At 44.7% G+C, this 22,925-nt stretch overlaps 1 protein-coding gene across 6 annotated transcripts in view; it reads left to right on the top strand.

The window, feature by feature from the left end:
• Nucleotides 1-22,925, top strand: part of STAU1 (staufen double-stranded RNA binding protein 1) — a 36,694-nt gene that overhangs the window by 11,528 nt on the left and 2,241 nt on the right. For 2 of the 6 annotated variants that reach the window (XM_073606767.1, XM_073606771.1), the window contains exons 3-13: nucleotides 3,455-3,579; nucleotides 6,716-6,784; nucleotides 9,710-9,866; nucleotides 12,570-12,708; nucleotides 12,790-12,955; nucleotides 13,360-13,458; nucleotides 14,596-14,808; nucleotides 14,906-15,049; nucleotides 15,145-15,288; nucleotides 18,689-18,764; nucleotides 22,591-22,910. In XM_073606767.1, coding sequence (XP_073462868.1) covers nucleotides 3,455-3,579; nucleotides 6,716-6,784; nucleotides 9,710-9,866; nucleotides 12,570-12,708; nucleotides 12,790-12,955; nucleotides 13,360-13,458; nucleotides 14,596-14,808; nucleotides 14,906-15,049; nucleotides 15,145-15,288; nucleotides 18,689-18,764; nucleotides 22,591-22,910 — 1,652 coding nt within the window. The remainder of the gene's footprint in view (nucleotides 1-3,454; nucleotides 3,580-6,715; nucleotides 6,785-9,709; nucleotides 9,867-12,569; nucleotides 12,709-12,789; nucleotides 12,956-13,359; nucleotides 13,459-14,595; nucleotides 14,809-14,905; nucleotides 15,050-15,144; nucleotides 15,289-18,688; nucleotides 18,765-22,590; nucleotides 22,911-22,925) is intronic. The other 4 variants (XM_073606769.1, XM_073606773.1, XM_073606768.1 and 1 more) reach the window with 3 other exon arrangements.

The following is a 22,925-nucleotide window of genomic DNA, read 5'->3' as shown; positions in this document are numbered from 1 at the left end:
CTAACAAAATGACGGGGGTAATTGGCATAGGATAAATATTGTAGGGTAATAAGTGACCTGGATAACCACACACCGGAAGTGAAGCATAAGATGTGGAGGTAATAATGGAAGGTTAAAGGTGATAAAGTGGGTGACTGGTGAAAAATGTGAAAGGTAGCATAAAGTGAAACTACAGTGTGCAAGGAGTAAAAAGGATTGCGTATGGTGACCAATTGGGTTGAAGAATATTGCTGAAACATAGAAGGCAATAGTGTTGGGTGGTGTGAAAGTGCAGAGATGAAAGGTTAAAGGATGGGAACAAGGGAAGGGGGAAGAGGGAATAGGATGGGGCTGGGGACACAAGGGGGGGGGAAAGGGGGAGGAGGAAGGTAGGGGGGGATTGGGAAGGCGGGGGGGAAAAAAGGGGAAGGGAGGGGGGAGGGGAGGGATGGAAGGGGAGGAGCAGGGAGAATTGGAGGGGGGGGGGGAGGCGAGGGGGGAGGGAAGAGGAGGGATGGGGGGAAGGGAGGGGAAAGGGGGGAAGGAGAGGGGGGTAAAGGGAAAAGGGGGAGGAAAGGGAAGGGGAGGGGAAACAGAGGGGGGTGTGACAGTGTGAACTAAGGTGAATGGGAGGTACGAGTACCTGGTACTAGTGTAGGCACAGATGAATTCCCAGGGGAGGCATCCTGCCAGGGCAGATGCCATCATAAGGTAAATGGGGAGATAATACGGACTGTAAGCGATGGGTGAACACAAAACAAAGCGTGTTCACCTAGCCTAGGGCAACTGCAGGGAAACAAACCAGTATGTTAGATAAGACCAATGTTAATGCCCAGGGGTACGGGACTTAAGTGAAACGATAGGTAAGTACTAACCTCAAACTGGCGCTAGGCTGGTAAGCATACAGAAACCTGGGGGTCAAGGACCGACCGTCAGACTGACAGGCAGGCATAGCCTGCCATTTATAGCTCCCGACCCTGCGACGCTGCGCCGCGCTCCAATGGGGCGCCGGCACACAACGTCACTGGGTCAGAGGTTCCACAGGGCGCGCGCGCGCGAGGGGATCGCGCGCGCACGCATGCGCACCGGCCATCTGGCCATGGGAAAGACGTCCCTGCCAGGACCAGTGCAAGAGGAGGGGGCGGTCCCGTGTCCGAGACCGAACCCTCCACCAGGGACCTCACCAGGCCGCCGAGGGAAGACACTGGGGGAGGGGCCGCGCCTGCGCCCTGGCCAGGACCAAGAATGGGAAAGCAGAGTCACCATACAAAATATAATAAAAACCAATGATTGGAAGGTTAATAGAACATGAACAAAGAGGTTAATAAAAATAGAAGGAGCTTGAAAAACATGAATAGGTGGACTAGGGATTGGTAAATACCCTAGGAACCGGTGCAGTAGCCCCTCCGAGGCATAAAACCCATAAACACCTAATTGCACAAATTGCATATAAGTTAAGGAGGGCCAAGGACAAAACCACATGATTGGGTAAAAGCATGTGGACAAGAGGGCGGGTAGCCAAGGTAAAGATGTCTAGGCCAACCTAATGGGCATCTGTCTCGGAGGATTGCACCGGGGGCTGATAATTAGCCATAATGGTAATAAAGTAGGGTACGATTACATGTAAAAAGAGGCCTTCCTCAGAGACACACAGTGTATGTGTCAGTGGGGGTAGATTTAAAAATGAAGAGTGGGGTAGCTGGGGTCTGCGGAGTGAAGGGCAAAGGATAACCCATCACTAAAACAGCCCACTCAGGTATCCCACTCAACATAGTTCCGGGTGTGTTATCCACCCAATGTATACGATCAGTTAAGTGACCTCTATAATGAAATGTTGAAGTAACAAATATAAATGTACCATCATCCAGAAATCAATAATCAAAAGGGTTGGAAGCCAGATCCCCAGTCAGGCGACCAAAAACAGGGGCATATTGGACTATTCCGGTACAATAATAGTGGGTAATAATATGAAGCATATAACGATAAAAATAAAAATATGATAGTTTTTATTGATGCAGAAGACAAAACAAAGGTAATAGAATAAGACATAATAAAAGTACAAGTATATCACCAGTGGGATCATTGGTATACAGTACAACACAAAATCTCAGATATCATGTTCCTCGACTAGTTTCGCGGACATAAACCGCTTCATCAGGAGGGAATCTAGAGATGATTATATTCTGACTAAACAGTCTGAACCTGACAAATAGAAAAAATACAATGGAATTTACCAAAATACATAGTGAGTGAAATTATATTCCAGCATCAACATTTACACCAGGGTAATACAAATTGGAGGGGGGAACAAAGGCGAGTCTGCTTACCCAGGTCCCAACAGGCCCCAGGCGCGTGGCCCCACCACCCGAGGGAGATCTCCCACGGCGACCTGGGGGAACTAACAAAATGACGGGGGTAATTGGCATAGGATAAATATTGTAGGGTAATAAGTGACCTGGATAACCACACACCGGAAGTGAAGCATAAGATGTGGAGGTAATAATGGAAGGTTAAAGGTGATAAAGTGGGTGACTGGTGAAAAATGTGAAAGGTAGCATAAAGTGAAACTACAGTGTGCAAGGAGTAAAAAGGATTGCGTATGGTGACCAATTGGGTTGAAGAATATTGCTGAAACATAGAAGGCAATCCCCCCTCCACCAAATGATTTGGACCAGTACAAAAAACAAGGTCCATAAACACATGGATGAGTGAATTTGGGGTGGAGGAACTTGACTGGCCTGCACAGAGTCCTGACCTCAACCCGATAGAACACCTTTGGGATGAATTAGAGCAGAGATTGCGAGCCAGGCCTTCTCATCCAACATCAGTGCCTGACCTCACAAATGCACTTCTGGAAGAATGGTCAAACATTCCCATAGACACACTACTAAACCTTGTGGACAGCCTTCCCAGAAGAGTTGAAGCTGTTATAGCTGCAAAGGGAGGGCCAACTCAATATTGAACCCTACGGACTAAAAATGGGATGTCATTAAAGCTCGTGTGTATGTATGTATGTATGTATGTGTGTGTGTATATATATATATATAAAATGTGCAGGCGTCCCAATACTTTTGATGTGTGTGTGTATATGAGCATATATATATATATATATATATATATATATATATATATATATATATATATATATATATATATATATATATATATATATATATATATATATATTATATATGTAAAATTATACACACCATAAATGTATCACCTGTGTAATATCCGGGTCCTGGGATGTAGATCTGTTTCTCAACTCCAATCCTCAAGTACCCCCAACAGGTCATGTTTTCAGGCTTTCCATTATTTTGCACGGGTGATTTGATTAGTTTCACTGCCTTAGTAATTACCACCTGAGAGAAATCCTGAAAACCTGACCTGTTGGGGGTACTTGAGGACTGAAGTTGAGAAACATTGATGTAGATGATTCCTGATCATATCTCTGCTCTCTCTCTCTCTCTCACAGTCTCTTCTAACATGGCAAACCCCAAAGAGAAAACCCCCATGTGTCTAGTGAATGAATTGGCCCGTTTCAATAAAGTTCAGCCTGAGTACAAACTTCTGAGTGAACAAGGTCCGGCGCACTCCAAGGTAAGTGACCGTCCCAGGGGGGTCATACATATCATCGGTAGAATGGAGGGAGATCACTAATCAGAAAGTAGCTTTCCTTACTCCTTTTAGCTATGAGCTGTGGAAAGCTGATCTGTGATTGGTCAGGAGGGGGGTGCCTTTGCAAAGAAGTAACAAGTCCTACTGGAACAGGAAAAGGTTTGATCGCACTCACAGGTTTGAAGCAAAAATGAAGACTTTATTGAAGATAAAAATCATCAGACAACATCGTAGACGACATGACATCAATGCAGACCTGGCAGAGATCAATGCGTTTCAAAAATTAGACTTCACTTAGTCATAATCTGCAGTTTCGGAGGGGGGGGGTTACTTTTTTTAGGGGAATGTATTGCACATTAGGATTCTGTTCGCTGGAAAACCTCCCCCCCCCCCCCCCTCCCCATTTGAAGCTGTGTGCGGGGAATGGGAATGGTATTCTGTGATGCATGCTGGGAGTTCAGTACGGGTATATAGTGGAGCACAGTGAGCTTGATCCTGCCAAGGTGCAGGTTAAAATTATACAGTTATTCTTCAGGTTGGTAGTAGAGGTGTACCGAAAATTCAGGATGCATTTTGCCCAAAAAAAATTATAATTTTTTATATATAATGGTGTTCTATTCAACCTTTTAATTATTACATTTAAATTACCATGAATTTATTGTCAGCCGTTATCGGCACCTTTTAGCAGCAAAAAAGCTCAAGAAAAATGCATCTCTTTAAATTCTGTGTATGTCTTCACACTGGTCTGCTTCCGTGATGTTTAAAAATCTTGATTGCTGCATTTTTGGTCAGTTAAAAAAAACCATCGCACCAAACGTGCACCTCGCATTGAAAAACGCATTGATAACGCACCCGTGTTATGTTTTTGATGCGATTTTTGAGTCACATGACGTATGATAAACACACCGTGAGCACAGTAAAATTGCGTCAAAATCTAGTGCGTTTTCGTCACCATTTAACAGCACCCTTTTCTCTATCGCCAATATGCAGAAAACTCCATTTTTGGCCGATATGTTTCGGTGCATCTCTAGTTCTGTAAGGAGGTCCATATGAGAGTGGAGCAATTTCAGCCAGGTCCATGGCTCACACTAGACAAAGTGATTTGTATAATGTACTGTTCAGATGACAGGTTCTCTTTACCATGACAATACTTACCTGAAATAATTCAGAAGATATCTGTTATGTTTTCTGCAGATTTAAAGAGAGCTGCCAGAAATTCAGAGCTCTCTTGCACCTCTATGTTGTACCGCATGTCCCTTCTAGTTCTTAGCTTGGGCTACAAAATGATTGACCTTTATGTTGTGGGAGTGGGTTTCAGTAGTTTGACAAAAAAAAAAAAAACTGGGCAGGGCTGACACCACTCAATCCACTGTAATGCTTGTCAGCCCACAATAGAATACATTTTTGGCAGGTCAACAGGTATTTTTCTGTATTTGCAATGAGTAAAACACAGTAAATGTGCATGTACTGCAGAGATGTATGGCTAATTTTTTATTATAATTTTTTTTTTTTTTTTGCCCTGTTTTAAGCATTTGAGAAGTGGCGCTTGGCTGGGAAATGGGGTGGAGGGAGGAGTAAGGCCTGTATATGTGAGAACTTATCTCGCTGTACAGTGAGTATAGAAAAGAAAATAAACACATTTTGTTGCTTTGCGGCCTGAAGAAATACCGTTTTTGTTTTATCCAGCTGTATTTACTTTTAACATCCAAGTGAAAGATATAACACCAACATATCATAAACAAATTCTAAAACAGAAATCACTGAGCTGGAAAAAGGATCATCCCCCTCCCTCAATTCGGGTGTAGCTAATCACCACCTCAATGGCACACAAAGCCATTTCACTTTCAACTATGATCAGCTGTGATCATTTTGATTAGTTCAGCATGTAAAGAGCTTTCCTGAAGCAAACCATCAACTATGGGTGGCAAGGTACTGTCAAACGATCTCCTGGATAAAGCTGTGGACAGGCACTAGTCAGGAGATGGATATGAAAAAAAAATGTAATTATCAATGCCTAGAAGTACAGCGAAGTCTATTAGGAAGTTGAAGGTATTTGGTACAACAGAGACCCTCCCTGGATCAGGACGTCGCTCCAAACTGGGTGGAAGATCCAGGAGAAAACTGGTCAGAGAAGCCACCAAGAGGCCTGAAGAAGTTGCAGGGATTTGACAAAGAGTGGTCATTGTGTGCATGTGAGAACAATATCACAAGTTCTCCACAAATGTGGCTTGTATGGGAGGGATGCAAGAAAAAAGTCGCTCCTCAAGAAAGGCCACATGCAATCATGACTGAGCTTTGCCAAAACTCACCTTGGAGATTGAGGCCACATGGAAAAAGGTGTTCTGGTCAGATGACGCTAACATTGAATTATTTGGCCTCAACAGCAAACGATATGTCTGGCAAAGTTAGTAGAGACAAATCCCAACAGACTAAAGGCTGGAATTAAAGCAAAAGGTGTTTCAACAACATATTGACATTAGGGGGTGATCCTTTTTCCAACTCCGTGATTGTTTTTAGATTTTTGTTTTTTTTCCTGACATGTTGGTGTTATATCTGGGATGTTTATAGGTTGCACTAGTAAATATAGCTGGATAAAACAAAAGATGTGTCTTCATTTCAGGCTGCAAAGCAACATTTTTTTTTTTTAAGGCAACATTTTTTTTTTTTTTAAGGGGGGGGGGGGGATTCTTTTCTATGCCCACTGTATGTTGATGCATCTTCCTGCTGAAAATTAACAAAATTTTCCTTTATTGGAATTCTAAATTGAAATTAAAGTTTTAGGCACATGAGTGTGATATTCAAGCACCGTAAATGCAAGATTCTGTGTGTTTCGGGGTTGTAGTCTGGTTTTGTATGGGAGTATTAGAGGAAGAGTTGTCTGGGGTGGGGGAATATGGTATACTATGGAACTGATTGTACTATACGTACACAGTTATGGAGGGGTGTGATATAGAACTGATATATAAAATCTCATTTTCCTTACACAGCCGTCAGCGGGTCCTGTGGGTATGTTAATTCTGTGGAGGGCGGGGGAGGGAGGGCACTGTTAGGGGGACTGCTGTCGGTGAGGTTTTGCAGTACTGATCATGACGGAGGGTTGTTCTCTCGCACCCCCCAGGTGATACGGCCAGGACGCTGGCAGGATTACAGCCTTCTTGAGAGAGTGGGAGAAGATCGCCCAAACCAAGTGGGTATCCGTCTCTTCTACTCGCTCTTCTATGACAATTTTTCTGTCCTGTTCTTTTGGGCCTTCTGTCCCCTCTTTACAAGAATCTGTTAGTAGTTGTCACCTCTCCTTTTCTTTGGGGTCACCGTCTAGTCATTTTGCTATACTCCAGACTCCATATTGGTTTCGTCATTTATGTGGAGCTGCTGTGGGTGGAGATAAGAAACGTAACCTTTTTATATGAAAACTCCAGTTAAAGGTCAAGGAAATATATATTTCTCTTAAAGTGGAAGTAAACCCTTCTATTGTTTTCAGCCAAGGAAGCTGCCATCTTTAACTGCCATGATGCTGCCCATGTGATCAGTTATTAAACCAGCCATTGGATGGGTTGACCGTTTTGGTTGAGAGCAAATCCAATGTGACAGTTACATTTAACTGTTTTTTGAAACTGTTAAATCTATGGGTTTACTTCAGCTTTAAGTAAATATCAACCATGGCAGTGGTACTGAATTTGTAGGCTGCCTTTCCAGAATTCTTGTTATGGACCTGGAGTTTAAAGGACAGCTTATAGTGGAAGTAAACCCATTGATTTAACAGCTTCAAAAATAGTGAAATTTCCGGCACATGCTGGGAATGTAACTGTCACATTGGTTGTGCTCTCAATCAAACTGTCAAATCATCAAATAGCTGGTGCCATAACTGATCACATGTGCAGCATCATGGCAGTTGAAGAATAAACCGAGGCCAAGATGGCGGCTTCCTGGGCTGAAAACGATAGGAGGGTTTACTTTTAGGCCTCTTTCACACTGGGGCAGTTTGCAGGCGCTATTGCGCTAAAAATATCGCCTGCAAACCGATCCTGAAACTGCCACTGCTGTGTCTCCAGTGTGAAAGCCCCTCGGGGCTTTCTTCACTGGAGCGGTGCGCTGGCAGGAGAGAAAAAAAACTCCTGCAAACAGCATCTTTGGAGCAGTGAAGGAGTGGTGTATTCACCGCTCCTGCCCATTGAAATCCATGGGGCAGCGCGGTTATACCGCCAGCATAGCGCCGCTGTAATGGTGCTTTGCGGGCGGTTTTAACCTTTTTTCGGCCATTAGCGGGGGTTAAAACCGCCCCGCTAGCGGCCAAATACCACCGCTAAAAGGGCGGTAAAGCGGCGCTAAAAATAGCGCCGTTTTACCGCCGTCGCCCCCACTGCCACAGTGTGAAAGGGGCCTTAAAGTGGATTTACACCCTCCTAACCTTTCAGCCAAGGAAGCTGCTATCTTGGCCTCTGTTTGATCTGCAACAGCAATGGTGATAACTCTGCCTCTTTTGACAGTTTGGCACAAGCAGATGTGACAGTTAGCAATCCCAGCATGCTAGGAATGTTTACCTTTTTCTTTTTTTTTAACAGTTTAGTTCCGCTTTAAGAGCCCTTTTTACACTGAGCCCCCCCGGGCGTTGTCGGTAAAGCAGCGCTATTTTTAACGGTGCTATTCGACCGCTCCTACACTGCTGCAATGAAGCTGCTCGGACTTTTTGTGACGCCCTGCCAGCGCAGCGCCCCAGTGTAAAGCACTGGGGCTTTCACGCTGGGTTTGCAGCTGAGGCTTTTTTCAGGCAATATTTTTAGCGCTGTAGCACGTGAAAAACGCCTCCAGGATGAAAGGGGTCTTACCCTGAGCGTCCATCCACACCTAGCAGAATACTTCCCTTGTCCACCATGTGGCACTGCCTAGTGCCTCACTCTCTCTCTGTAGGACCAAAATCCCGAATGGGCCCTCTAGCACATCCTCATTCATTCCCATAGCTGTTTGTACTCATGGTGGGCCATCTGGAAGAATTCCTCCAACCATGGGAATGAATGAGCCCGCAGCACAAGGCCCATTCGGGGCTATGGTCAGCAGAGGGTGTTGAGGCACCAGGCAGGGCCATCTGGTGAAGATCTTCAGATCAGGGTAAGTATTTTACTACGAGGGAATGGGGCTAAAGCTTAAATTATTGCAGATCTGTCACAACAGAAAACACCCGTTTAAGAAGCCTCAGATGGAAGCTGATTCTCCTAGGCAGAAAACTTGTTTTGGAGCAGTGGCCTGTTGTAATGAAGCAGACTATTTTTAAGGAAGTATGGCCAAAGCTCTTTTAAACCCTACTTTTTCTGTAGGTCACAGGAGTGCACTTCGTTCTGTACTTCTGTGACCTGTTTTCAGCCAACAGCATGCTAAAGTCTGCTGTCGGCTATCATCACTCAGCCAATCCAGGCTCTGGAGAGATCCCAACTTTAATGTCAGGATCCACCCAGAGTCCTAGACTGACAGCTGACTCTCAGTGGGCCGCTGGGAGACTGAACCAGACGCTCCCACCACCCTCCACAGAGTCATCTGAGAACTGAGTGATCAGCGGTCTTTGATCGCTCAGTTCTTGGTCTTCTAGGCGGCAGATCGGACTGATGCTGCACCTACCAAGGGGAGTATGTTTATTTTTTTCATATCCCGCACTTCTCTTTTCATTCGTAGCCCTGGGATTGAAGAATGGCAGCTTCCACCAGAGGCTTTTTACACAGATGTCTGGCTTTGTACCTCATTACTGTAGCGGAAACATTTTGAAAGTTTTTTTCCTAGCAGAGGATCACCTCCGCTGATGAGGCTTGCAGTGATTTCCACTATGTTGTTGGTAAACTTTTACAGTTATGTGATCTCTCTCCACCTACATAGGTTCTCAGATGATGAGAGGCAACCATCTCTTTGATTCAGCACTAGCAGGTTTATGGGAAGGGGGTGGAGAGGGATTGCTTAGATGTCATTTGTCAGCTTTTCCTGTCACTGTGACAACCTGACTACTGTTTTTGGCCCCACAAAACACACTTTTCTGATTGGACTCTTCCTTTCTTGTTGTTGCCCTGTCTTGTCCTGTGCTGTCTATAGCTGCTCCCTCTAGTGGTGATGTTTGGTGCTTTCTCTGCAGACCTTCACCGTACAGCTCACACTGGGAGACCAGAACTGGGAGGCCGAAGGGACGAGTATTAAAAAAGCTCAACATGCTGCTGCCGCCAAAGCTTTGGAGGGGACTAAATACCCGAAACCTACTGCCCGCCCATCTCGCGGTGAGGGAAAAAACCCAGGTACAGGTTTATACCTCTATGGCATGTACACGTGTACTGCAGCGTGTCACGTGCAGCTGAATTGTGAGAGTAGCACAGGACAACACACGGCATTGAGGATATCCCAGATGCTGCACATCATACAAACCCGTCCGTCACAAAAGTAATAGCAGTCTCAGACTAACTCCTCCTAAGACACACTGATGCATTTTGCCCATAGGACTTGGTCATTGAGGACTCACACCAGCCCTATAATAGTGAGAGGTCACTCGTCACCACACAGAGGTCTATGGAAAGTTTTCAAAGAGCCAATTGTACAGTTTAGTGGCTGGTAACGTCCCCCACCCTCCCACCACCTTTGACGTCTCTCTCTGGCTCTCCCGTCCCACCGGCAGACCCGAGCTACTATCCGGCTGGCCGAAGACCTATACAAAGCCGGAATCGGCTTTAATCGGGTCTCCGTTATGGTAACCTGGAAGTAATCACATGATAGCGCTTCCGGTTTACCTGGCTGGCATCGGTGGCATTTTTTGAAAATATCTTGGTGTTTTGAATGCTTTCAAGTGCAAAGGAGGCAATTGGGGTCTTTTTGACCCCAGATCTCTCCATAAAGAATACCTGTCATGTCCCTATTGTCACAAGGATGTTAACATTCTTTGTGACAGCAATAAAAGCAATTAAAAACGAAATATAAAGCAACAGTTTAAAAAAAAAACAAAAAAAAACTTAAAGTTTCCCCCCATGCTAGTAAAACAGATGCCCGGCGTGCAAGGATAATAATAATATAATGTATGCACTACTGCCATTCATGTTCTTACTGGTTATCTTGGAGGTTATTCCCTGGAATTGGGGGGGGGTTCAGCAAACGGCGCTCTTCCAAAACATGTGAGGAACGTCCGATCGTGGGCAGTAATTCTAGCACTAGACCTAACCCGTAGCTTTAAAGTGGTAACCTGTAAAGGCTTTTAAAGCGTCGCCTATGGATAATAAAAATGACTTTGTCGCCATTGCACGGGCATGCGCAGTTTTACAGCTTGACATGTTTGGTATCCATTTGCTTGGCGTGACATCCTCTTATATTTTACAAAGGTCTGGTCCTTAAAGAGGAAGTAAACCCTGATGGGTTTTATGTTTTTTTTTTTTTTTTTACCTGCAAAGTAAAAGCATAATGGGCTAGTATGCATCGCATACTAGCCCATCATGTGGCACTTACCTGCAAACGAAGCCCATGTTGTTCCCAACTGGTGGCCACATCCATCTTCGCCCCTCTTCCTTCCAGTGCCCTGGACTCCGGCTCTGTGACTGGCCGGAGTCTGGAGCCATCAGACATGGCACATGTTAGTAAAGAAACGGCACGGAGGGCTGTTTATTCACAGTGCATGCGCTGACGACGTTGGCGCAAGCGTATATGGTAAATATCTCCTTTATTATAGGGGAGGGGGGTTCTCACTGCAACAGTGAAATCATCTATTGCAATATGCACTGTGTGGATATATCCCTGGGGATAATGTAGGTACCCCAAACTTACCTTGTGACCATTTCAGAGGCTGTGAGAACAGGGTGGATGTTTCCCTAGAAGGTAAGGTATGTTTATAATCTGACCATTTACAGACCTAATACCCGCTACCAGGACCAGTTTCTGCCATTGTGATAGAGAATGCCAGGGGCATGCTGAGACTTTCTGAGGAGCTGGAAATCCCTTCTCCCTTTCTGCTGATCTTATGTCGGGTACACCAGGGATCAGGAGAGACCTCTCTCAAGGCTGGTTGTATATTGGTGTGTCCCAGACTTTGGTCCGCATGTAGCAGCAAAATCCATCCCATAATATATTCATCCTGCAAGTCTTTTACTGCTCAAAAGGAAGCAACGGTATCCTGCACTTTGAATCTGTTCACCAGTTCTGATGCACAGCAGATCGCTCTTCAGAGAGAGCAAAGCTGGTGTGAACAAGTGCTAAAGACCAACTCCAGCCCAAACATTTGACTTTGATTTGTCTGTGCCTCTGTTCCTCCTCTCAGGGCAGGATGGGTACACAAACAAAACCATATTTTACGGAGCACGGAATTGTTGGAACTTCTAGAAATCTCCCTAGTGGGTCTTAGGCCAAAATAAGAGTCTGACAGAAATCCAAAATTTTAGTATTTCCTGACATCTTGTTTTGAATTCTTCCTTTCTCCTGGCCATCTTTCCACAACTTCCTGGGTTGCCTGCATGCTTTGCAGCCTGTCCTCTGCTGTTCACTTTAAATTTCTAAGGACTACATATCCCATGGTATCTTCTGCCTGCAAGCAGTGATTCCTCTACTGACTCCTCCTCTTAGCACCTCTGTAGTTCAAAAGGCGGGGTCTGTGAAATGTGTAGCACAGTAGTGCCTACTCACGGGGCATGCATGTCACAGAATTCTAGTACATACAGTGCATTCATAAAGTATCCGTTAACAACCAGACCATGTAGCTTTACTGATACAGATTGGCCGCCCTGCGCAGAAGTGCCTATATATAAATTGAAATATAGTGTGGAAATGGATTCATGAATTTAAATTTTGACCATAGATATGCTTAAAGGATAAAGCTAGATGTCCGTTATCTGTTCTATTTATGGAGCTCCAACTGCCTCATGCCACCCAGAGAGGTTTTCCACTGTGCTACTCATTCCTTCTGGCATGATTAATGTATTTTACACAATGTTTTGTGACGTTGTTTAATGTGTGTTTATACTTCACAGACAGTATAACCCCCACTGTGGAACTGAATGCTTTGTGTATGAAACTAGGCCGGAAACCCATCTATAAACCCCTGGACCCTTATACAGGAATACGTTCCTCGTACAGCTACAACATGCGGGGTGGAGGTTATTCCCCACGGTACGTCTTGACAGGTTCTTCTCTGTATGTGCTAGCAGACTGTTAGAGCAGCTTATAACACTTATTTCTCTTCTCCCCAAGGTACTTCTATCCATTCCCCATGGCTCCTATGCTGTACCAAGTCGAGCTTTGTATAGGCGGGCAACAATTTCCTGGTAAAGGTAGAACGCGGCAGGCCGCCAAGCACGACGCAGCTGCTAAAGCTCTGAAGTTCTTACAGCATGAACCCCTACCCAGCAAACCCGAGGTAAGAGCTGTACTTTGTATAGGAAGGGTGGTTAATATAGTTTGTATACAAAAGGTGATCATATGTAACGAGATGAGATATATATATAATGTGTGTGTAATTAGAGAGATATCTCTGTATGTATGTATGTGTATATACACACACACACACATACTCTGTCTCTCTCTAATTACACACACACAACCTTTTATATACTTGATGGGCAAGTAGGCACACTAGACAAGGGTAAACCGGTTGAGGAGACCAACTTGTACCATCCGCATCAGGCAGAGCGTTCAATTTTGGCATCCTGATGTGTGCCAGCTGCTGGCTCAGTGAATAGTGTTTCTACTTTTCTGGACACTGTGTATGTGTGTCCATCGTATTTTTATCGTGTTTGTTTTTTTGTTTTTTTTTTCTGCCAGATGAATGGAAAAGCATCGGATGAAGAAAATTTAAACAAGTCAGAAATAAGCCAAGTGTTTGAAATTGCACTCAAAAGGAACTTACCTGTGAATTTTGAGGTGAGGCCTGGATCGCATGGAGGGAATGGCTGTGGTGTACTGTCTTGCTTAGTCGGGTTCTGTGTGCGAGACCTCAGCCTGGGTCATGTTCTGCTCTATAACAATGTCTGCACTGGCCCAAAACAATGAAAATAATACCTCTCAAATGGCCCTCAAACCTAGATCAGCATGTGAATAGTCGGGTTCAAGGATGCAACCAGCTTGTCGGACTCTAGTAGACTTCAACCAAATGGCAGCCGTCTGCACACACCCCAACTCCTACTGTATGAATGTAAATAAAAGATTGCTTCAACTCCTGTTCTCTACCTGTAGAGAACTCAGACGCGGTTTGCCCTTTTTGGGGCTTGATCGTAGAGTCCTGAAAAGGGCGAAATGCGTCAGTTCTGTACAGGTGGAGAACAGGAGCTAAAGCCATCTTTGCTCATTTTATTCACCTACAATAGGGGAGTTGGTGTCTGTGTGCAGATGGCTGTCATTTTTTTGTTATCTGCACTGGGGTTAATTCTGAACTGAATCTAATTTACTTAATACAGTCTCCCCAAAACCCATCTGTCACGGAACGTCCCACACTCCGCGGAGGTCATTGTGCCTGTGAGGAGGGGTAGAGCCATTTAAAGAGCTAGGATGGTAGCATGTTGGATGCTGTTATAGTTCAGGGTCAATATGGGGTTGGTGTCGGGGCACTGAAGAGGCTGCAGGTGACACTATGTAGCAAGTGTTAGGGCTGTTATGGGGTGCCTATTAGGGCACTGGAGTGATGGGTATTTATGGGTCCGAGCACTGTAATGGTGGCGAGTTGTGTTCTTTTGTTTGCAATTGCTACATTGTTTTGTTTCATTATAATAGTCAAGTTTGCATATTTGACCGTTCCAACCGTTCAAATTGCCGCAACTCCAAAAAAGGTTCCTCCCCTTTTTTTTTTTATAATTTCATTGTGACTTGCATAAACTTAAGTTGCAAAGAAATCAGAGGTGCAAATCACACTGATCTGCAACTTTGAAATCGCGCTGAAGTAGCACAATCTCTGGGTGTAAACCAGGGCTAAAACCAAAAAAAAAAAAAAAAAGTTTTCAAAATTAGAGCAAAGTTCCTATAGTGGCAAGTCACAGCTCAATTGACATGACTGGTCTTTCTCAGGTGACCAAGGAAACAGGTCCTCCTCATATGAAGAGCTTTGCCACAAAGGTGTCCGTTGGAGAGTTTGTTGGGGAAGGAGAAGGGAAGAGTAAAAAGATTTCAAAGAAGAATGCTGCCATGGCCGTCCTTGCTGAGCTGAAGAAACTGCCTCCTCTTCCCACAGTAGAGAAAATGAAACCACGAATCAAAAAGAAAACTAAGTCCATCGTGAAGGTGAGATGAACCGACTCCCAACCCCCTCCCCCCCCCACCCTCCATAGGGATTTCCTGCTCCAGAATGTGTCATTGATGGTCTTTCCTGGTCTTGTAGCTTCCTACCAGTCCGGAGTATGGGCAGGGCATGAACCCCATCAGTAGGCTAGCTCAGATACAACAAGCTAAGAAGGACAAAGAACCTGAATACACCCTCATCACTGAACGAGGCCTACCCCGGCGCCGGGAGTTTGTCATGCAGGTGTGTGGGGGACAGTCCACCTTTTTAAAGATTGGGGTTTATTGCTGTGTTTGCAGACTTTTATTTTGACCCTTCTGTATTCCTCTTTTTTTCAGGTGAAGGTTGGGAATCAGACAGCAGAGGGAATGGGCACCAACAAGAAAGTGGCCAAACGCAAAGCTGCTGAAAACATGTTGGAGCTCCTGGGGTTTAAAGTTCCTCCAGCACCTGCCAAACCGGCCCTGAAGAATGACGAGAAGGTGAGTAGAACAGATGCCCGGCGTGCAAGGATAATAAAGTGTATGCACTACTGCCATTCATGTTCTTACTGGTTATCTTGGAGGTTATTCCCTGGAATTGTGGGGGGGGGGGTTCAGCAGTAGTGTCACTCCTTTAACCACTTCAGCTCCAGAAGATTTACCCCCCCCCCCCTTCATTATCAGGCCATTTTTTGCAATACGGCACTGATACTTTCACAGACAGTTGCGGGGTTATGCAACGTTGTACCCAAATAGAATTTGTCCTTCTTTTCCCACAAATAGAGCTTTCTTTTGGTGGTATTAGTTCACCTCTGCGGTTTTTATTTTTTGCTCACCTTTCTGCTATAAAACATCCAAAAAAAATCACATTTCTTTTTGAATTTAGGCAAATCTGTATTCTGCAAAATTTTTTGGGTAAATAAATCCCAATGAGCGTATATTGATGTGCGCAAACTATGGGAGACTATATAAATACAATTTTTTTTTTTTTTTTTTGCTAGTAATGGCAGCAATCAGCAACTTATAGCACGACTGCGATATTGTGGCGGATATTGACACTTTTGGGGACCAATGACACTAATACACTGATCAGTGCTAAAGATATGCACTGTCGCTGTACTAATGACACTGGCTGGGAAGGGGTTAACATCAGGGGCGATCAAAAGGTTAAAGCGGAGTTCCACCCAAATTTTGAACAATATCTGTATGTATTCTCTTCCTTGCCTAGATGCTGACATGCCGTTTAAAAAAAATTTAAATCGCCGTAATTACTTTTTATTTTTCTATTCTTCTTTGCACTTCCTGGTTCTCCTCCCATGGGAGTAGGCGTGTTTCTAGCCTCTCCCAGACTCCTGGGAGCTAGTCTCAGGCTTCCCAGGATGCCACTGAGCATGTGCGGGAATGAGCGGTGAATGTTGGGAGCACAGCATTCAGGAAATAAATGCTTGTGGGCTTCAAATGCCCACAATGAAGATGGAAACCGCCTGCAGTGAATAATATAAGTTATTCTTTCCAACGAAATCTGACACAGGCGGACATATTACACACAATATGTGAGTATGTAATGCTGAGAAGAAAAGTTTGTGAATTAACTCAAAAAAAAAAAAAACGATAGGTAGGTGGACCCCCGCTTTAACTGTGTGTTTTGCACATGTGTTTGTGTACTGTGGGAGGAGCTTTTACTAGTAGACATGGATCCTTGTCCCTGCTTTGCAGGAACACAGGATCCATTCCTCCCCTATTGACAGAACGGTGATCTGCCTTGTTCACATAGGCAGTTTGCCATTCTGCCTCTGTGCTGAATGATCGGCAGGTACCAGCGGACATAGTCTGTGGTACCCGCTGTGTATAATCATGACACTGGCGGGTTACCGGCAGCGTGCATGCGTGACCTAGACCCGGAAGTGTCGGTTTATGTACTAGGTACATGATCAAGCACAGTAGTGCCACCTTGCCATCAACTAAATTTTACAGGCGGCAAGGGGGTAACATAAATGAAGTGTATGGATAGTTTGACATAATTCTTGTGACATATAATGTATATAGTGATGCCACTTTTGTAATTTGTGTATAGCATAGAGATCAGTGATTTGACATGACTGCTCACTGGTGTAATATACAGTGTGGGGGAGAGTATTCAGACCCCTTTAAATTTTTCACTCTTTGTTATATTGCAGCCATTTGCTAAAATCATTTAAGTTTATCTTTTTCCTCATTAATGTACACACAGCACTCCATATTGACAGAAAAACACAGAATTGTTGACATTTTTGGAGATTTATTAAAAAAGAAAAACTGAAATATCACATGGTCCTAAGTATTCAGACCCTTTGCTGTGACACTCATATATTTAACTCAGATGCTGTACATTTCTTCTGATCATCCTTGAGATGGTTCTACACCTTCATTTGAATCCAGCTGTGTTTGATTATACTGATTGGACTTGATTAGGAAAGCCACACACCTGTCTATATAAGACCTTACAGCTCACAGTGCATGTCAGAGCAAATGAGAATCATGAGGTCAAAGGAACTGCCTGCAGAGCTCAGAGACAGAATTGTGGCAAGGCACAGATCTGGCCAAGGTTACAAAAAAATTTCTGCTGCACTTAAGGTTCCTAAGAGCACAGTGGCCTTCATAATCCTTAAATAGAAGACGTTTGGGATGACCAGAACCCTTCCTAGAGCTGGCCTTCTGGCCAAACTGAGCTATCGGGGGAGAAGAGCCTTGGTGAGAGAGGTGAAGAAGAACCCAAAGATCACTGTGGCTGAGCTCCAGAGATGTAGTCGGGAGATGGGAGAAAGTTGTAGAAAGTCAACCATCACTGCAGCCCTCCACCAGTCTGGGCTTTATGGCAGAGTGGCCCGACGGAAGCCTCTCCTCGGTGCAAGACACATGGAAGCCCGCATGGAGTTAGCTAAAAAAACACCCGAAGGACTCCAAGATGGTGAGAAATAAGATTTTCTGGTCTGATGAGACCAAGATAAAACTTTTTGGCCTTAATTCTAAGTCCAATACAGTCCCAACAGTGAAGCATGGTGGTGGCAGCATCATGCTGTGGGGGTGTTTTTCAGCTGCAGGGACAGGACGACTGGATGCAATCGAGGGAAAGATGAATGCGGCCAAGTACAGGTATATCCTGGACGAAAACCTTCTCCAGAGTGCTCAGGACCTCAGACTGACCGAAGGTTTACCTTCCAACAAGACAATGACCCTAAGCACACAGATAAAATAACGAAGGAGTGGCTTTACAACAACTCCGTGACTGTTCTTGAATGGCCCAGCCAGAGCCCTGACTTAAACCCAATTGAGCATCTCTGGAGAGACCTAAAAATGTCTGTCCACCAACGTTTACCATCCAACCTGACAGAACTGGAGAGGATCTGCAAGGAGGAATGGCAGAGGATCCCCAAATCCAGGTGTGAAAAACTTGTTGCATCTTTCCCAAAAAGACTCATGGCTGTATTAGATCAAAAGGGTGCTTCTACTAAATACTGAGCAAAGGGTCTGAATACTTAGGACCATGTGATATTTCAGTTTTTCTTTTTTAATAAATCTGCAAAAATGTCAACAATTCTGTGTTTTTCTGTCAATATGGGGGGCTGTGTGTACATTAATGATGGAAAGAAATGAACTTAAATGATTTTAGCAAATGGCTGCAATATAACAGAGTGAAAAATTTAAGGGGGTCTGAATACTTTCTGTCCCCACTGTATTTCATTGAAGGTGAAAGACATTTGGATTTGAGAGTTTCAGCTAACACTTCTCACCCTCCAGCTAGGTCTTGCACAGTGTTGCTACTACTAGATAGTCAGATGAACTGTGCTTCATGTAGTCGAGTCTAGCCTTACACACATACAGTTCCAGCTGTACACACTGTGCTCACTGTGTATGTTTTTAGGCTCCGATGAAGAAACCAGTGGACGGGCGGAAGGTGACATTCTTCGAGCCTGGATCTGGAGAGGAGAATACGAATAGTAAGTTGTTACCTCTCTGTTTCCTGGGTATATGCTGGCAAATCTGTTTTTCCTTCTACCAATCACTGGAATATCGTAGCACCACACTGATTTTCCATAATCTTCAGCAGATCAGGGGGTCACACAGTGTATAGATAAAATGTTGCCCTATCAGGGTGGACACTGCACTTCAGGATATAAAAATCCTCATATTAACACAGCTGTTTGAGACCTCATATGCTGATTTTCAATTTTTTTTTTTTTTTTTTTTTTTTCCTTTTCGCCTTCAAGATTACATCATTAAATGTATTTCTTTCCATTGAGGAACACAAGAAGTCTTAAACTTTCAGGCTCTCCTGCCACCTACAAAGACTGGCAAAGAAAAAAACCTGTTGAACAACCCAGGATAACCCCTCCCACTATTTGTCCAATTAAAACTATTCTCTACAGGGCTGCTGGAGGCTCCTCCTGCGATTCTGTGATCTAGCACAGTTGCTTCAACCTAGCTTTGGACCGCTCCGCATTCAAACCTCGCTGGACTGGATGTTGCAGGGCTAGCCTGGAAGTAACCTGGTTTCCTTGAAGTGCTTTCTCTGCTAAATCCGCTATAGAGTGCTTTCTATGTCCAGGTTCTAAGGCATTACTTAGGTGTGCAGGGCACCTACTGATGGTACCAACGTCTGGAGCCTTGGATCATGCTGTCCTTTGCTGATAGTCTCTCCAAGGAAGCCTTCTTGGCTCCCTTGGGTGTGGCTTGGTCCTCTGCCCTTTCATCTTAGGTTTTTTGCACTGCCAGCTGGACTGTGGAAGAGGCCACAAATGCATTTCTGCACCTTCTCCAGCAGATTCTGTATTTGATTTACCTATGACCTTAATGGCAGCAGAGGCATCAACCGCAGACAATCTGATTCTGAGTTGCTCAAATGTTAGATTAGCTTACCCCTAAGGAGTCGAGGATCTTAAGGACCAACTTGTTGCTTCTATCAGTGCTATCTCAAGCCTTGGGTCTCTATGGGTGCACTTACACTGGGCAGGGTTGAACTGAACTGTGCCAGAGTTTTTGTCCCCCCTCCCATGTTGGTCTGCACACAAACTGGGCATTAACCACTTGGCACCTATAAGGCGTTATATGACGTCTTTAGAGGTTCAGTTGCTATCTGCTATGAAGAAATGACCGCACTCCAATAAAATCACTTTTATTGAATCAAAAACATACAACAATCCATACAGCAAGTGAGGGAAGATGATACAGCATACAGTACAGCTAACATCTTTCACACCATGCTTTGTGCTTAATCATCTTAATCATAGGGCTTGCTCTATGGATTTTCATAGGGCTTGCTTATGGATTTTCATATGTTTTTGATTGAATAAAGGTGATTTTATTGGAGAGCGCCCATCCAGACATTTCTTCATACCAGATCATCTGCTACGTGCAAGGCCAGCACCCTCTGTTTGTGCAGTGGAGGTGGAACACATAAGGGTGACTACTTTGAGCGGTGTGCTATTTTACTCACCAACCCCCCACCCCCACAGACATTCCCACCCCCTCTTCTGTGAAGTCAGAAACCGGAATCAATGAGTATTTCAGCACTTCTGGTTTGTTTGACAAGCCGTTACCGACTTGTACAGCATTTGATCAAACTGATCATTGGCATACTGAGTCTGCCAAGTCCTCAAACAAGCCTTCCATTAAAGGTGCTAGCATTCCAGATGTGTGGGTGAAGGAGGTGGTCTCTTGTTGGACAAGTGAGGAGTGCTTGGGGCAAATCAGTTCTGTCTCTGGACTGTCTATATCCATTGACACACAAGACCAGGCTAAGCCTGGTGGCTCCCCAGGCAGGGAAGTGGTCCTGGGTCATCGGCAGAATCCCGCCTTCTGCTAAACATTCTGCTTCAAGCAAATTGGCAGTCTTTGCAGCGTTGGGCTAACCTACTGGAGGGTCATCCAATCCGGATTCAGTTGGACAATGCCATTACGGTGATGTACATAAGCCATCAGAGCGAAACCAGAAGTCTCGCTGTGGCAACAACAGGTAGAACAGATCCTGTCCTAGGCAGAACTGCATGTTTCAGCCTTTTCATTTGTGCACATAGTAAGGCATAAACAGTTGGCAGGCAGATTCCCAGGACAGTGATCCCTACAGGCAGAATTATTCTAGGACCTGTGTCACAAGTAGGAGATGCAGGATGTGGACCTCCAGGTCAACAACAAACTGGACAGGTTTGTACCCAAGTGTGCAGACATCCCCTGGCGGAAGCATTAGATGCTCTGGTCGCTCTGTGGGATCAGTACACTCTGAGCTTAGTTTTCCTTCTCCTGAAAGTTCTTCCTCATTTGCTCTGCAGGATTGAGATGGAGAACATCCAAATGATTTCCATTACTCTGGATTGGATCAAGCGGATGTGGTAGGCCAACCTGATAAGGCACATGGTAGTTGCACTGTGGGCCCTGCCATACCACCTGGATCTATTGATCTAAAGGCCAATTTTTCCATCCTGTTTCAAGGGATAGAGGCATCTCCAAACCTGTAAATCCTATGATGTTGAAATCTAGGAAGTCTACTTTCCTGCAAGATCTGTCATCAGACATGAAAGACATACTTGGTGTAAATCTCAGGGCTGCCACCCAAGGAGTTTTTCCATGGGATGAATCTTTTGTTCCTTGCAGCTGGGTTATGACTTTTATACAGGCAGTTTTCACTGTGGCTCCTCAGTGACTCAGTGGGATCTGTATCTGGCTTTCCCCGTGCTTCAGAAACTTGTTTGAACCCATTATAAATATTCCTCTCTCTATTCTCCCTGACAGTTGTTTTTCTTGTGGCCACCATCTCTGCGAGGTGAGTGTCTGAACTGCGTGGACTTATCATTCAAAGAACCCTTTCTGGCTTTGCATAAGTACAAGATGCTTCTGAGGTCCAGGATGTCCTTCTGACCTAATGTAGTTTCTGCCTTTCACTTCAATCAGGACATTGTTCTCCTGTCCCTTATTTCAGTTCATTAAAAGGAAACTTCCATTCACTGTCGGGATGTGGTTCACGTGGTGCGATTCTTTTTCAGCCACTGCTTCTTTCAGAAAGACTGGTTCTCTTTTTGTTATCCCAGATGGAATCCGGAAGGGTGCAACGGCTTCTCAGTCTACCATCTCTAGGTGTCTCTGGCAGACCATCATTCAAGCTTATGGCCTCAAGGACCGGGTCCCCTCCCTTTCCTGTTAAGGCTCATTCTACTAGAGCTGCGAGTGCCTCATAGGTATTTAAGAATTGGAATATGTTTCCTAGATTTGTAAGGCTACCCCTGATCTGTACACACGTTCTATCACATGGATGTTCGGGCCTCATCTTACGCCAGCTTCACACATAGGGTCCTTCAGGCAGCTTTGAGAAGCAGGCAGCCCCCACTTCTGTACGAGTTTGTTTGCTGTGTTGCCCAGCCCTAAGTTGGACTGCTTTCATGGACAAAAAAGAATATAGGATTTTTGTACTCCCTGTAAAATCATTTTTTCAAAGTCCATTGAGGGAAACCAGTCCCATCCCTATGTATATGACCTAGTTCTGCTTCACTACAAAACTGAGGCTTGCTGGTAGCAAGGTGGGGTGTGGGGGTATCCTGGCCTACAGTTTGTGTTTGCCAGTGTCCAATCCACAAGCAGGCAACAGTATAATTCCAGAGTTATAAACTACCTGTGTCCCTCAGTGGACTCCAGGAAAAGGTTTTTATGGGGAGTATAAAAACGTGTGTGTACAGTGTCCTCTGTAATTTATAGAAAATGGTTGAAATTGTAATTTAATTGTGTAAACTGAGTTGTTCCATCAAAACAATGAGCATAAAATTTTGTTTACTTCAGACAATAAAGAAGACGAGTTTCGAATGCCCTATCACAGCCATCAGCAGCTGCCAGCCGGAATTCTACCCATGGTCCCTGAAGTAGCACAAGCTGTAGGGGCCAACCAAGGACTTCACACCAAAGAATTTAATAGGGTGGCTGCAAATCCCGCTGTGGCCACTGTAACCGCAATGATTGCACGAGAACTGCTGTATGCTGGAACTTCCCCGACGGCAGACACAATTATGAAGAATAACCATGGCCCCGCCCACACGCTGCACGGTCCACTCACTCGGCCCTCGGAACAGTTAGAGTACCTGTCCAGCGTGCAGGGAATTGAGGTGAGAACAGCCAGT

The sequence above is a fragment of the Aquarana catesbeiana genome, linkage group LG12 (assembly GCF_042186555.1).
Source record: "Aquarana catesbeiana isolate 2022-GZ linkage group LG12, ASM4218655v1, whole genome shotgun sequence".
Lineage (NCBI taxonomy): Eukaryota > Metazoa > Chordata > Amphibia > Anura > Ranidae > Aquarana > Aquarana catesbeiana.
Note: the sequence above shows the minus strand (reverse complement) of the source record. Positions and strands in the feature narration are given on the sequence as shown.